This window comes from Myotis myotis, unplaced genomic scaffold (genome assembly GCF_014108235.1).
Source record: "Myotis myotis isolate mMyoMyo1 unplaced genomic scaffold, mMyoMyo1.p scaffold_m19_p_9, whole genome shotgun sequence".
Taxonomy (NCBI): domain Eukaryota; kingdom Metazoa; phylum Chordata; class Mammalia; order Chiroptera; family Vespertilionidae; genus Myotis; species Myotis myotis.
In genome coordinates, this window is record NW_023416401.1 from 37177476 (window position 1) to 37193711 (window position 16236).

Consider the following 16236-nt stretch of genomic DNA (forward strand, 5'->3'; position numbering starts at 1 on the left):
TTAAATTCATCATAGAGAAGGGTAAATAGAGTTTTATTTTTAGAGGAAGTCAAGGGACTTTACTGTTATTACATAATTAAGGTGTACTTTTCAACAAGTCAGTTTGGGATAGAAAAAGTCAAGAGCCAGAATGAAAAAGCCAAACATTTAAAATCTGATATTTTACAGAACAGTCTAGCTATTTCAATAATATAATACACAAAGTAAAATTAGGTATCTGAATATTATCAGTTTTTAGAAAGTCCCTAGAATACATTATATTATATAAACTCTGATTACCACTTCCTTTCCACTAACTAAAAAAATAAAATAAAAAAAATTAGGGCTCTTACATAGTGCTTCCTAGAGGTGTATAATATGGGGACCTGGTTCAAAATATCTTTTGGTCTTAAGTAAATAGGTAAGACTCTTTCATCATATTCTGAACATCATTAGTCCAAGACTGATAGATCCCAAGGGAAAACAAAGCTCCAGAGATATGAAATGTGTTTTTGTTGGGAGTTCTGTTCTATAAAAAATATTTAGCTTTTAAGAAGCTTATTTTGTAATCTATTAAAAAAATTGATAAATAGCTGGTATTCAATAAAAAGACTCAGAGTCCAAAAGAGCTAAGTAAGTATATAAGTTTATTGAAGATAAGCATGTTTACTAACCGGTTCTTTTTCTCTTTCTTGTTCCAATCTTGCGATCTGTTCATTCAGTGCTTTGTTTTTTGCTGCTAATGATTCCAGTTTGAAAGCATCTACATTAAATAAATCCTCTGGAGACAAAAACCAACAACTTCATAAAAATCTCAAATCTTCCTGGAACATTGTCCCTCAGGTTTTCACCAATGCTCTCACAAAACACTTTCGGTGAAGGACACCCACTCTCTGTCAGATAGCAAACTGTTCTCCCTTCTCCACTACACTCTTAGCCTCCTTATCCTGCTTTATTTTTCTGCATAGCACTTAGCACCATTGATTTACAGTTGTTCATTTGATTACTGTCTCGGTCTAAAAGAATTTAAGCTCATTAGGGTAGAACTTTTATCACTTATTCATCACTGTATCCTTAGTGCCTAAATGGTTGCTGGCACACAGTTAAATATAGAATAAATATTGTTTGAATAAATGAATAAAATTTATGATTAACTAATTACAAACAGAAATATCCAAGAACTAAATAGACGCTTTCTGTATTAGATCACTATGAATCTTCCTTTTTTAAAACATTACTTACCTTGCTCCCTTTCTCATGTAAAATTATCCTGCTTCCTCATCAGGAGTGTGAGAACATAGGGAATTGCTTTCACCTTTCATGGCAATAGTGGCAAGGCAATATTCTCCTGTTTTGATTGATTTTATTGTCTTTGGAGGAATAGCTTTACACAAATTTACCTCTTTTACCTACTACTTGGCATTTTATATACAAGGCTATTTCAATAAAAGGAACAAAAATGTAAAATAATGCCTTTGGAACATTTTAGAGTCAGCTAGTACATACCGAGTGTCATTAGGTTATAGCTGAGTGGAAAAAGTTTTCTTTGGAAATATAATAGACCACTAACTCTGTCACAAATTCTGAAAGCAATCTTAGGTCTTTTGACTAATTGATGCTTTAATTTCTCACATAGTAAAGCAAAGATATCACAGAAATATTATTCTTCAAGGGGAATAACACTTGCTGATTATCTTCTGTGCTTCTGGTAGTGTTTGATACTTTATTCACATGGCCATCTAATCTTGCAAAACTTTAACAAGTAGTTTGTTAAGTTCACATAGCCAGTGAGGAGCAACACCAGTATTCTTTTTGCTCAACTACTACTTTTCACCAAGGAAACAATGAAGGTAAAAATCAGTAGGCATCCAAATGAATGTGAGTGCTTATATAAACATTAGTAGTCCTGCACACGAATCCATGTGCCAGTAGCTCGCTGCCGCCCTCCTGTAGCTCTCCACCCGCTGCCCCACCCTCCTGTAGATCCCCCACACCCCCTCATAGCTTGCTGCCTTGCCCGCACCTGTAGCTCTCCACCTCCCACTTGCTTGCTGCCCTGCCCCCTCCTGTAGCTCTCTGCCACCGCCCGCTTGTAGCTCACTGCCCCACCCTCCTGCTGATCCGGTCGTGACGCGATCGATTGGTTGTTACCCTTCACGGCATAACGACCATTTGCATATTACATCTTTATTATATAGGATTGGGTATGGTAAGCTAAGCTATAAATGACCAAAAGCAAGTATGCTAGGAATGAGATTACTTACTCAGTTTTGACTGCAACTCTGCATTCATCTCCTCAAAGCTGTCGGCACCAGTCATGAAGCTCTCATAGCATTTTACGGTATAGTCCAAAAACAACTGATGGGGTTAAGCAGTTTTAAAAACAAAACCATGATTCTCTATTTACTTTGTTTCACTTTTTTAAGTGGAAGTTTTTTTTAAAAAAAGTCAAGAATACTAATTAGCTATATGAACTCCTATAAATGAGACACAACCCTAGGTTATATCATTAATAATGCCGCACAGACTTGGTGCTATGTATTTCTAATACTGGGGACGAAAAATACACTTAAATTTGGATAAAAATGATAGTAAACAGTAAAAAAAAAACATACCTTCAGAATCTGAGAAGGTCAAACAAGGAAGCTTGTTAATAAATACAAGTCAACATAAAATGCACAAATTTATTTACTAGGGATAATCTACTTTATAAAAATTTTAATGAATCATTAATCATATAAGTCCAAGTAAGCTGACAAGGTCTAGTTGTAAAAACCAGAACTTAATAAAGATTATAATTTCATTGTAACTTCAGGTTTAAAAACAGCATGATTAGTAGAGATCTAAATAATATTATACTATCATTCTTAATATTTTTCCAAGAGAAAGTAACACTGTATTTTGCAGTTATGAGTTGTTTTGGTCCATACTTTGTTAGGAGGTAAGGATGACTGATCAGAATTTTCCATAGTCTAGATGACGTAAATATCCCTCAAGACAAACCAATTCCCTTTGCACTGATTCTGTGCTTACAAGCAACCTTTTTATTACTTGGCTGATATGAAAGTGGTATTCTGAATAGGCAGTGTGAGTATTCCTATAACAGGAAAGGTGTATCTCTGATGGTAAACTAATACTTTTTCAGTTTACTTTAGATAAGTTTTTTGTGAATTCAATGAGGATGAATCAGTTTCCTTTAAGCTTGGTCAATTTTAATTTTTCAGATTAAAAAACACAAAACATGTTTCTGGATCCACAAAGCTGTGGCTCAGAATCTGGTGAAGTTAAACAGTTGATAATTCTCTAATTAAAAATTGCACTTTATAGTTACCAAAGTGCTTCTCCATATATTGTTATCTGAAATAATAGTTAAAATAGCAAGAGTAACGTTTACTGGTTTAACCTTTAAAATAAATGTAAAAAAATTAATATTTAATACGTGTTGAACTTATAATTGGGTGAAAACTGAGGTTCAAATAAACCTAGTCCAGTACACATATGCAACTTGAGAATTTTCTTTCTAGCTGCTTCTCCATAGTTGAAGTAGTAAAGGGGCATAATTATTCTTTGTTAAAAAAAAAAAAAAGGCAATATCATATCAATCAGTTGATGCATCACTGAACTGTTTCATAGGTAGTAATAAAAGATGGATCTAAAGTTATTTCCACTATCTTTTTTTGAAAAATGCTCCAAAAAGTGAAGATAAGAATTAGAGCAGATAATGTATATATATATATTTTTAGGGACCTGCATGGTGATAGCTGTTTTACATATGGCAAGGGACATTAATGTTTAATGTGAACATTATAAATTTATTCCTTATAGTTGTCTGCTCATTAGGATATATGAATTCGTTTGTTTTAGGAAATAAGGTGGGGCTAGTTATTCTGGGCTCCAATAGAGTGTGGTTTGGGAACCAATTTAGACTATTTTTGTAAGTGGTAAATCTGATCTAAGTGGCAATATGCCTAACTGAAAAGTCAAACACAAAAGAAACAAAAACCCCACATGCAATATTTGAATACTCAACCAATTATGCTTTGAGTGGACAAAGAATTATATTAAAATAATGCTGCCTTATTGAAATCCTGGTTCTAAGAGATAGGAGAGGAAAAGAAATGTTATTATGTATAAATTAACAATAACATGTCATGATTTAATTCCAATTGCCTTGTATTTTTCATTTACTTAGTTAACATTTTCAAATGTCTGTGCCTAATAAATTTCAGGAACTTACAGTATAACTCCAAGAGTAAATCCATTGACTAATATTTTAAAAAAATCATTTTAGAAGTTTTTCAGGAAGTAAAAAGACAAGCTCTACAAAAGAACATATTAATCTCAAGGTACACATTTATTTAATATCATTTATAGTTGATTACTATAAAATGATATTTATAGTAATCAGAGTTACCTTATTATACATGATTCCATCTTCAGTTTCTTCTCCCCAAGGCTGGCCATCATCAAATAAAGGTGAGCTTTCTTTCATGGCAGTATGTAACTAATCAGTACACAAGCAACATGTTTATGAGAAAAACACACAGCTCTGATGTGTCAATTGTTTTTAGTGTCATTTTTCGATGCATTTACATTGCTCACACTTGAAAGTCTCTTCAGAGATTATTTTATTAAGCCTTAAATTATAATCCTTTATATTTTAGTAACTAAATCCCAAAGGATTAAAAAAGAATGGGTTCCATATTTAGTTCTATTCTACAGAGAAAAATACGCTGATGTTTACACTATTAACTCATTGAAAGCATACACAAACATTTTTAAAAATATATTTTTATTGATTTCAGAGAGGCAGGGAAAGGGAGAGAGAGTTTCTTAGAAACAGCAATGATGAGAGAAAATCATTGATCGGCTGCCTTCTGCACGCCCCCTACTGGGGATCGAGCCTGAATCTGGGCTTGTGCCCTGACTACAATACAACTCAGGACCCTTCAGTCTGCAAGCCAATGCTCTATCCACTGACCCAAACCAGCTAGGGCATACAAACATTTTAATTCAACTCTGAGAATCCAAAACATAAAAGGTGAGCCAATAATAATTATTTCTCTTTTATATGAACTCAAATTTTGGTGCTCAAATGTTATCTACTGACTCCTTCAGTATGTATAAATATGAAATTTAGATTGAATTTTACAATATAAAGTCTTCAAAAGTACAATTGTTTAAGCTTAAAAATTACTACAGATAATAATTTATAGCACAACATTCAGATGTTTATACTTTACTGGGGGCCCAGTGCACGAATCCATGCACCTTGAAAGGAACTATCAATCCATGAATCAGGAGGTCACGGTTTGATTCCAGTCAAGTCACATGCCAGGGATATGGGCTCAATTCCCAGTAGGGGCATGCAGAAGGCAGCCAATCGATGATGCTTCTCATCATTGATGTTTCTCTTTCCCTTCCTCTCAAATCAATAAAAACATATTAAAAAATATATGTAACCCTTTAAAAGGAAAAAAAAGAAAAGTTAAATGAAATTGCTATTAAAATGTAAAGATATAAATGTATATCTAGTATAATGAACATTAAGCTTCTAAGAAAAGAGCTATGCATTAGGAGTAAAAAGAAGAATGTGGTTTCTACTGAAAATATTTCATTAAATTTCCTTACTCTAGGGCTCAATACAGAATTCCTGAGTGGGAAGTCTCTCACTGATTCTTAAATTGCTATAATGTTGAGTTTCACTACCTCAAGCAAACCAAGATAGGAAGGAGATTTCGACTTTTATAATAGACTTAGAGTCATCTTAGGAGCTCACTTGTCAATAGAAGCCACAATAGGTATTCCATGACCTTCTGTAATCAATGTGAAAATGCTATCTCCAAACACATAATGACAGCTGCTTAGACAAAAAAGGGTAAAGTGTTTTAGCGGCAACAGGGTTATTTGGTGGGGGGAGCAGAAAGATGGTTACCCAATGTCCATAGGTATCACTGAGGAAAAACAAATTGATATATAAATGTTATATATAAAGTTCAATAAAATTTGAGTTGTATTAAGGGACTATGGTATTGGATTTCTACTCTAATTGGGGGTATTGAATGTACTAGAATGAATACTGGGTCAAAATCCTTCCCCCAGTGCCTGACTACATTTAGTTAAGAGCCAGCTGATGGGCAAAATAATGCTAGGGGGGCAATATTGATTTTAAGGATTCTAGCACTAAGTAGGGCAGGAAACTAAGAAGTTATAAAAAGAAACTGCACGAGGCTAGATAAAAATTCACACCTCTGAACAGTCAAAATACAGCATATAAATCAAGAGGAGAAAGAGAAAAAAATACTTGCATCCTACACATAATAACTAATTTCTCCAACTTAATTATTTTTTATGTACAAAACTAGAGGCCCGGTGCATGAAAACTTGTGCACTCGGGGGCGGGGGGGGGGGGGGCACGTAGGGTGGTGGTGGTGGGGTCCCTCAGCCGGGACTGTGCCCTCTCGCACGCTGGGACCCCTCAAGGGATGTCCGACTGATGGCTTAGGCCCACTCCCCAGGCGATTGGGCCTAAGCTGGCAGTCAGACATCCCTCTGGCAGCCTGGGAGCCCTTAGGGAGATGTCCACCTGCTGTTAGTCGAACATCCTTAGTGCTGCCGTGGAGATGGGAGAAGCTCCTGCCATCACCATTGCGCTGGACAGCCATGAGCTGGCTTCTGGCTGAGCAGTGCTCCCCCTGTGGAAGCACACTGACCACCAGGGGGCAGCTCCTGTGTTGAGTGTCTGCCCCCTGGTGGTCAGTGCACGTCATAGTGACCAGTAGTTCCTGGTTATTCCGCTGTTAGGGTCTATTTGCATATTACTCTTTTATTATATAGGATGGCACTTACAAATCAGTAAGAAAAAAAGGCAAAAGACACAAATAGGCAGTAATAATGTGAAAAATGTTCAAGTTTAAAAAAAATGCAAATATGAAAATTATCATGTCAATTATTAAAAACATTGATAAGCTTAATATATGAATTCAATAAATAAGGGTTCACATTAATAGCAGGAGCAAATAATGAAATACAAAAAGGGCCAAAAATATGTACAAATAAATTATGACAAATCATACAAAACATAATAACTTAATAATATATATATTAAAACAAGTTATTTTTCACCTTCCTAATGGGTAAAGATCTTAAAGCACGAATGCCTATGGAATGGAAATATTGGTATGTTCATACATTGTTGAGGAGCTTTTAACTGGTGCAAGTTTTCTGAAGGGAAATTTGTCAATATGCATAGAAAGTTTAAAAAATACACATAATTTTCACAGCAAAAATGTAACTTTAAAACTGTATCTCAAGGAAATATTTTAAATTATCTTTGAGTTGTGGGTATATCACTTTCTGTGTAAGCTTTTCTGTATTTTTCCAAACTTTTTGCAATAAATAGGAATTTTAATTTAAAAAGAGAAATAAATAAATAAGTGCTTTGGGGGAAATAATTTCCTACTGACTCACTTTTTTTGAGCTATAAAAGCTCATGACTCTCCTTGCAAATATGGTACTTCCTATTCCTCACTTCTGGAATCATGTATTAATAGTTTGAAGAATTTAAAATCAAGCATTTGAAAAATGAAAACTGATGGAGACTTTAAGGTAACTGGCAAAAGCAAGATTAGGAGAGAAAAAGAAATAGCTTGAGGATAAAAAAATTTCTATGTATACATTTTATAATGAGAAATCAAATACCTTAATGCAGTCGATTAGCCAAACTAAGGCTGCCACAATGTGAGGCCATGTATGAGGGGCCCCCACTGTATACATGGAGCTTTTAGATAATGCAAAAGGATACCTATGAAAAATTAGAAAAAATAAACTAACTTAATAAGTTAATTTTATAAAAATGTCTAAATTAACCAAGAAATTATATTTAAAAACTTCCACATATACACCAATAGTCTTGAGTTGTTTAGAAGATCATTGTTGAGATTCTGTCCTTAGTCATCTTACTCTCAGATGATTTTGTGTATTTTTTGGTTTCTTTTCTGCAGATTACTGTGAATATAAATATATCCCCTAAGCTACAGAATGCAATTTACAACCAGTATGAATTTGTCTCATAAAAGATCATCTATCCCCTCAAACTAAATGTGCCTCAAATCAACCACACATATGCAACTTGTCATCCTCAAATCCATTCTTCCCCGTGTTTACTCTACACAGCTTTCTAACTTCATCTCACCCCTTTTTCACCAGGTCTTCAATCCTATCCTTTTTGCTTCTATATTGCTTCTGTGGTATCCAGCCCATCCTACCTATTCCTTGTCACTTCAGTAGCTAAGGGCCTTATGATCTGTCATCTGTATTTAGGTAATAATCTTCAAATAGCTTTTCAAGTTATCCTACATATGTTGCCCACGGGGACCATCTTAAAATATATTATTTCTCTTAACTCAAAATCTTTATAAATTTATTGAGATTGATTCTTTTTTTTTTTTTTTTTGAGATTGATTCTTATCTGTGTTCTAACATTCTGTCTAGGCTAATAAGAAATATAACATACAAACCCAAGCCCTTTAAAGATTCTTGGAACCTCTTCTTCAAACTTTGTGTCAGGCAATTCATATGAAGGGCACAGGAAGCCATAAAGAAAAGTGAAGATCTTCAGGAAGTCTTTAACAGAAGGAGCTTGTAGTGATTTCATGGATACATTATATGCATAACCATTTTCTGTAAGGAACTACAATAATTTTTATGAAATGTCAAACATTTTATAATAGAAAAATTATAGGAAATGCTCACAATTTAGGCTATTTAAAATTATAAAATACCTCACAGAGTAGTCGAATACACTGCTGAATGAATGCTTTGTCATTAAGTGGTCTTGGGTCCTTGATTTTTTCAGAACAGGAAAATATACCAAATTGACTATTCCGGGATCCAGTTCCACTAGTTCTGGAAACATTAAAAAAAAAAAGAGTCAAAACTATTTTCTTCTGTGGTCAAATCTAAATTCTTTCAAGGTGATTTTAAATTTTAACATCAGCATCAAACATTAAAGTTCAACAATTCTTTAATTTTTATTTAACTAAACAATTCTCTTCAAGGTAGAGAAAAAAAGCAAATAATAAAGAGTAAGATATAAAAAGAACATACTTCTGGTGCTTTGCAATTATCTTCTAAGGATGTGCATTTTGAGTCTACTAGATCTTCTACACCAGGGGTCCTCAAACTACGGCCCATGGGCTACAAGCAAATACAAATATTGTATTTGTTCCCGTTTTGTTTTTTTACTTCAAAATAAGATATGTGCAGTGTGCATAGGAATTTGTTCAGTTTTTTTTAACTATAGTCCAGCCGTCCAACGGTCTGAGGGACAGTGAACTGGCCCCCTGTTTAAAAAGTTTGAGGACCCCTGTTCTATACCAACTGTTCTCCAAATCTGTTCAATAATTCAAGTCTTTTTGCCATTCCATTTTCCCCTCCATGATTGCTTTTTCACTCTCAAACCATTTGCCATTATTTCTTAAAAGAAAATTGTCTTTGAGATGGTAGATACATTGTGCATGCTTTTATTCATGAACATTTTTATCATGCAATATTATGTGTCTGTTAATTTATCATAAATATGTATGTTGCTATTTTTTAGTCATTAATGGTTGTAGTATATATGCTCCATTCCAAGCCCCTCTCCCAAAACAAAACCTTATTTGGTTAAATCTTTATAATGGTTCCTTTTGCCTAAGTATATGGCCCAATTTAGCTCACCATTGTAGTTTTATTAAATATCTTTGGAACAATAATTTTCTTTATTGGACAGATGCCACAAGACTGAATTACAGATAGCTCTCCATATTGTGGGTTCCACATCAATGATTCAACCAACCATGGAAATAAAATATTAACAACAAAAGTTATGTTGATGATGTGTACTATGTAGTTAGGCCTATGAGGGTTGTGTCTGCATTGAACATGTACAGAGGTTTTTCTCATCATTGTTCCTTAAGTACAGTATAACAACTACTTGTACAGCATTTATATTGTGTTAGGTATTATAAGTAACCTAGAGATTATCTAAAGTATATGAGAGAATGTGCATGGATTATATGCAAATACTAGGACATTTTATATAAGGGACAGGTCCTGGAACTAATTTCCAAAGGATGTCTGTACAATGAACTTTGCTGTAATATCTGAACTCTGTTCATCAAACTTAATTTCTCCCCGCAAGCTTGCTTACTGCTTTCAAGTTCTTTCTTGCCCAGACTCTAACGTTCTTTGGCTTGGGCCTTCTCACTTCACTGCCCTTCAGGATTTGCTAATTTGAGAACCACTTTTCTTTATACTACTGGTGCTTAACCTTTAATATATATATATATATTTTTTTTTTTTTAAATTTTTTAATTTTTATTTTTTTATATATTTTTTTTAACCATAAAAGGAATATATGTATAAACTCAGCTCTTATTCTACCCAAAATTACACTAAGATCTTTTTGAACCACAAGAGAACTTCCCAACCAATCTAAATACTGTATCATTCAACTTATAGTTCAAGAGCATAGGATCTAGAACCAGAGTCTGTGTTTCAAATTCGGTCTCTAATACTAGTTGTATGACTGAGTAAATTAAATTCTCTGTGCTTCAATTTCCTTATCTATAGAATGGAAACAATAACAATTATCTACTCATAGAGCAGTTATGAGGATTGATTAAAAGAATTAATATAGATAAAATACTTAAAACAATGTCTGGCTTATAAAAATGTTCTGCAAATGCCAGATTTTATAATTATTATCATTATCTCTGAAGTTCAGCTCTGAGATGAAAGTTATATTATAAAAATGCCTTGTGATTTTTCATCAAATGGAAAACAGTTTAACTTGGTTTCATGGCAAAGACTTTCCCTAAAATAACAAATATTTCATCTCTAAATGTTTTCAAATCAATTGAACAAACAGACTTGTCTTTAAACAATTATATTTTGTTTTGATGAGATAAAGGAACAGTTTATTTTCTCAATTTTAGGGTTGAACATTTCTCTAAAAAAATGAGCTTTATTGAGATGCAATTTGCTTAGAATAAAATGTGCAGTTTAATGAGGTTTGACAATGTATACACTTGTGTAATCTCTACCACAAAAAGACTGACTATTTCTACCATCCCCCAAATCTTATGGTCCTTAATAGTCAAGACTGCTCCACCTCCAGGCGAGGCAACCAATGATCTACTCTAGACAATGTTTCTCAAAGTGTGATCTAGGAGACAGGAGAAGTCAAAGCTATTTTCATAAAAACCTAATATGTTATTTGTCCCTTTTATTCTTATTCCTTCATGAGTTTACAGTGGAGTTTTCCAGAGGCTGACTATATGATGCATGATATTGTAAGAGACTGGATGCAGCAGATATGAGAATTTAATATATTCTATTAAGCTAGACCAGCAGTTCTCAACCTGTGGGTTGCGACCCCTTTGGGGGTCGAACAACCCTTTCACAGGGGTTGCCTAAGACCATCGGTGCCGGGGTCCAACCCCAGCAGGTCCAGGGGTTCCCAAAGGCGTAGACGGAGTCGGCGAAGAAGGAACGACACAGAGGCAGCGTTCAGTTGATCAGCAGCCTAGCCAGGATCTCCAGCCAAGTTCTGGTCTGGATCTCCAGAGAGGTTCTGCTTAGGATCTCCAGCCAGGTTCTGTGTCCATGTTCTCTTGCTAGGTTCTCCAGCCAGGTTCTGTAGCCATGTTCCCTCGCTAGGTTCTCCAGCCAGGTTCTGTCCAGGTTCTCCAGCCAGGTTCAGTCACCAGGTTCTAGTCAGGTTCTCTTGCCAATTTCTGTAGTCAGGTTCAGTCCAGGATCTTTTGCCATGTTCTCTCCAGCGAAGTTCTTCTGTCTCTAGGTTCTGTGTAGGTTCTGTCTTCTTGGTTCTGTCTTCTAAGTTCTGTCTCTTTCTGTCTTGTTACATCTGTATTTATACCAGTTGATTCAATCCTATCAATCTCTATTACAAAGGTTAGGGCATTTCTTATCTCCATTCCAGGGAGTAAAGATTATGTAGCTTAAGCATGATTGTTCGTAGTTAAAGTGATTAATTACCCGCCTGGCACTTAGTTGAGGGGTTTTATTCCCTCTCTAACTTCAGGGGAAAATCCCTACCTGGGGAAACAACCTTTCTCAGAGAGGTGACTTTGGTTAAAACACATAGTGCCAAGAAGGTGAGCAAACATATTAAGAACAGTATGCCATATATGCCAGGTCCCTTGAAACAGCAAGGATGGACTGGCTCCCGGCACATCGGAAAACACATATATAATTATATACTGTTTTTGTGATTAATCACTATGCTTTACTTATGTTCAATTTGTAACAATGAAAATACATCCTGCATATCAGACATTTACATTACGATTCATAATAGCAAAATTACAGTTATGAAGTAGCAACGAAAATAATTTTATGGTTGGGGGTCACCACAACATGAGGAACTGTATTAAAGGGTCATGGCATTAGGAAGGTTGAGAACCACTGAGCTAGACATTAACAAAATTTGCAAAGATGAAAACAAGGACATGCTTCTTATTAAAACCGCTTTGTTTATGAAAAACTAAAATAAACAGATGCTATTTATGTTAACATGTAATGGCTTCTTATTTTAAACTGAATTAATACATATTTTAAAGTTTTCTCAGTTTTGATTTCTAATATGGTTAATATCAAGAGATATAGCCCACAAAATAAAAGCTTTTTGGAGTCTTAATATTTAAGTGTATAAAGAAGTCTGGAACTAAAATGTTTAACTAGATAACAGTTTCTCCTAACTTTAAATGTTATGATTCCATAGTATCTGAAAGTTAGGTATAGAATTTTAAATTAACTATTCATAAAATAGTAGTCTTCCCAGTTGGTGTGGCTCAGTGGTTGAGCATCGACCTATGAACCAGGAGGTCACGATTCGATTCCTGGTCAGGGCATATGCCCAGGTTGCAGGCTTGATTCCCAGTGGGGGGCGTGTAGGTGGCAGCTGATTGATGATTCTCTCTCATCATTGATGTTTCTATCTTTCTCTCTCCCCCATCCCCTCCTCCCTCCCTCCCTCCCTCCCTCTCTCTCTCTCTCTTTCTCTCTCTCTCCCCCCCTCCCCTCTGAAATCAACAAAGAATAGTAGTCTGATTGTGCTGATATATCTCTTTGCATCCTATAAAGCAGATATAACCATTTAAAACAGAAGAGAGCTAGATTAAAACTTTCTCTTGAAAGGGACCATGCTATCTAATTTTTTGTATCCAGAGAGCATTTAGTTCAACCCTAGGCTTGAAGAATACCTTCAGTAGAACTAATAAAAAATATCATTACCTTTTACCAAATAGAGAGACTTTTCTTTCAGATGTGGGTTTGGTCATATTCAACTTTCCAAAGGATGGCTTTTCTTTGCTTTAAGAAAAGGAGGAAAACACACTCTTTAAGATAAATATAAAAAAATATTAGTTCAAGAAACTTTTGGAAATATGTTAGAACCAACATATTAGGTTTCCTATTACCTATAAAAATAATTCAAAATTATGAAAACTTTTAGTAGCAATTATAACTGCAAGAAGGAGAATAGGCTAATACAGTATAAGTTATAATGCTAAAATGTTATGAAGAAAAGATAGCTACATTATGATTTCAATTATCTTAAAATATAGACATTTATGGATAACAACATTAAAGGAAAAGAAAAAACTTAAAAAATATTTTCAATCATAGGATAGCCACATTAAAAAAAATTTTTTTGAGGCCTAGTCTATCAGAACACAGCTACACTTAACATACATTATCTAAATTACAGACCTAAAACATTGAAAATGGTAGCCTTTTAGTTTCTGTGCAATTCAAGACAAATCTTTCAGTGTTAAGTAATATGCAACAGTACAAAAGTTTTTTCTGACTTCAGAAGAAAAACCATACATAAATATTTCAAATTCCTAAAAGTAGCTGCAGCTTATACTATGTAAACCTAAGCAATTTAAGAACAGTTAGCAAATAAAACTTGTACCTTATGTTAAACAAAATATGTTAATTTCATGGCTGAAATTCTTTTTGAAAAGAAAGGATTTATTAGGCCATTGCTAGCAAAAAAGACCAGGTTCTAGAGCAGTGATGGTGAACCTATGACACGCGTGTCAGAGGTGACACGCGAACTCATTTTTTTGGTTGATTTTTCTTTGTTAAATGCATTTAAATATATAAAATAAATATCAAAAATACAAGTCTTTGTTTTACTATGGTTGCAAATATCAAAAAATTTCTATATGTGACACGGCACCAGAGTTAAGTTAGGGTTTTTCAAAATGCTGACACGCCGAGCTCAAAAGGTTCGCCATCACTGTTCTAGGGCATTAAGTCTGAACCGCCAGCAGCATGGCTAGATGAAAAGACATGTCTGATGTCCTGGGAGATGTAAGCTATTCTGAAAGAATTTACATTAGTTATGGGCAAAAGGGGTGAGAGGCTGAAGTGGGGCCAGTTCTGGGATGGGTCCAGAGTTAGCAAGGAAGAAGCATCCACTCCTTTGGGTTAGCTGCGGGTGGCAGTCTGAAAAGTTGATATGTAACGAACAAGTGGAGAGGCACCTGGGCTTCCAAGGCACCTGGCTATTCTCTGGTGGATATTCACAGAAATAGCCATCTTGAAATTAAGCCTAAATTCCAGCCTATATAGAGAAATGCGAGCAATCTTTCGTCATAGGTGGCCCACAGCTACTAACGGCTAACCGTCTCTCACACTCTCAGGCCACGGTAAGCTGCATGACATTTTATTTTAGAGCACTTCAGAATGTCTGTCTTGTCACTTGGTATGCGAGAAGGATTGATACAGATCTACAGGGGCTCACGAATAGCCTTTTTCTTAGTAGGAAGGAAATCACTCATAGAGTAAAACTAGTTTACCACAGCAAGTTCTTTTGGACACCTTTTTTCCCAGCGCATCTTGAGAAAACAGTCTGGAGAAGTGGTGTTCCGTGGACGGCTACTGAACTGCAGCTTACCGTTTGCTGCCAATAATACCTTTAACCGAGAACTTTGCTAGCTGAATACACCTCAGCAAGCTGAAACTTACCGCACAGGGAATGAATGTCAGTTGCCTGGCAAAAGACACGGCATTGAGCCTTAAGGAACAAATGAGGTAAGGCACAACACCTTAGGAATATGCCCACTTTTAGCTGTCACTGACCCAAAATCGGGTGCCACTGGCCACAGACAAGACTCATCGGACATCACTGATAGTGCAGCTCTGCTACTATCGCCTTTACAGATTGCTTTGTCCAAGACAATGAGGCATGAGATACTTACGTCTGAGGGGTGTAGAGGCCTTGTTTATTGAAGTCTTGGGATCGTAACTCCTGCATAGAGAGGCGGCCAGCACCGCCGGTAGAAACTGAGCTGCGCTTCATGCTTACGACCTGCATTCATGAATTCAGTATTAAAAAAAACCCACAACTTTCCAGGTGGCACTATGCAGCACCCACTTTTATCTTCAAACAGAAAGGCAGTCAAGTTCCATTGTTCCTTTAAAATAATCTTTTCCCAGGGAGTTGATCCTAAATTCCCACAAACATAGATGCATCTGAGCCGTCTTGTGTTAGCTGCTGGTCAACAGCTATCAACAGGCTAATTGTTCTGCTTTTATCTCTCGGCCTCTGGCTGCTGCAATTTCATTTACAACCTCTCAGCATTTTTCTTTTCTTCTCAATTTCTTGGTTTGCCCATGCATTTCTTTTTAAACATATGCTTCTGCATCCGTCCATCCATCAACGTTTCCACTCTAACCCATAGGCCCGCTCCCCATCAATACTTGAAATGTACTCTGAAGATGGAGATGAAGACTTCCCCAAGTACGTACCCAGGCCCTAGTAGGCTGTTACACTCCTATCTCAAATCCACCAAGCGGCTCCTGACCTTGGCTCCCCTCAGTTCTCCCCCCTTTCCGATCTCCTGCCTCTCTCCCCCCGATCAGCGGCCCCCAGGCCACCCCCTTTCCCGTGGGAAGTCGCTGCCAGGAGAAAGTTATTGGACTCCCGGACACCAATGCCTCGCAGAGTGGGGCCCGAGGCTTCCCACAGCAGCACAACAGCCCACACTAGACCATCGCCCCGTTGGGTCTCTGGTGGTGGGCGCCCTCGCCTTCTCCCTGACGCCACAAAATAACCCAAAGTCATTACTCACCTTTCTTCCAGTTTTCTGACCGGATTCAGAAATCAAATTTCCGTAAACCGTGCGATAACCTGCGGGACAGGAGAGCAGCCGCCAAAACACCAGCGCCTGGGCCCACCCA

The 16236-nt window shown here is 36.1% G+C and overlaps 1 protein-coding gene across 3 annotated transcripts in view; it reads right to left on the reverse strand.

Annotated features, from left to right (window-relative positions):
• The window catches only part of NDC80 (NDC80 kinetochore complex component), a 37415-nt gene extending 21183 nt beyond the window's left edge, over nucleotides 1–16232 (reverse strand). Inside the window, exons 1-9 of one of the 3 annotated variants that reach the window (XM_036322794.1) lie at nucleotides 16128–16232; nucleotides 15255–15364; nucleotides 13279–13356; nucleotides 8763–8886; nucleotides 8499–8671; nucleotides 7681–7783; nucleotides 4394–4483; nucleotides 2244–2337; nucleotides 654–760 (exon numbers count right to left, since the gene is read on the reverse strand). In XM_036322794.1, coding sequence (XP_036178687.1) covers nucleotides 654–760; nucleotides 2244–2337; nucleotides 4394–4483; nucleotides 7681–7783; nucleotides 8499–8671; nucleotides 8763–8886; nucleotides 13279–13356; nucleotides 15255–15355 — 870 coding nt within the window. In that variant the 5' untranslated portion in view covers nucleotides 15356–15364; nucleotides 16128–16232. Of the gene's footprint in view, nucleotides 1–653; nucleotides 761–2243; nucleotides 2338–4393; nucleotides 4484–7680; nucleotides 7784–8498; nucleotides 8672–8762; nucleotides 8887–13278; nucleotides 13357–15254; nucleotides 15365–16127 lie in introns of those variants that run through there. The other 2 variants (XM_036322795.1, XM_036322796.1) reach the window with 2 other exon arrangements.
• Nucleotides 16233–16236: the final 4 nt, after the last annotated feature.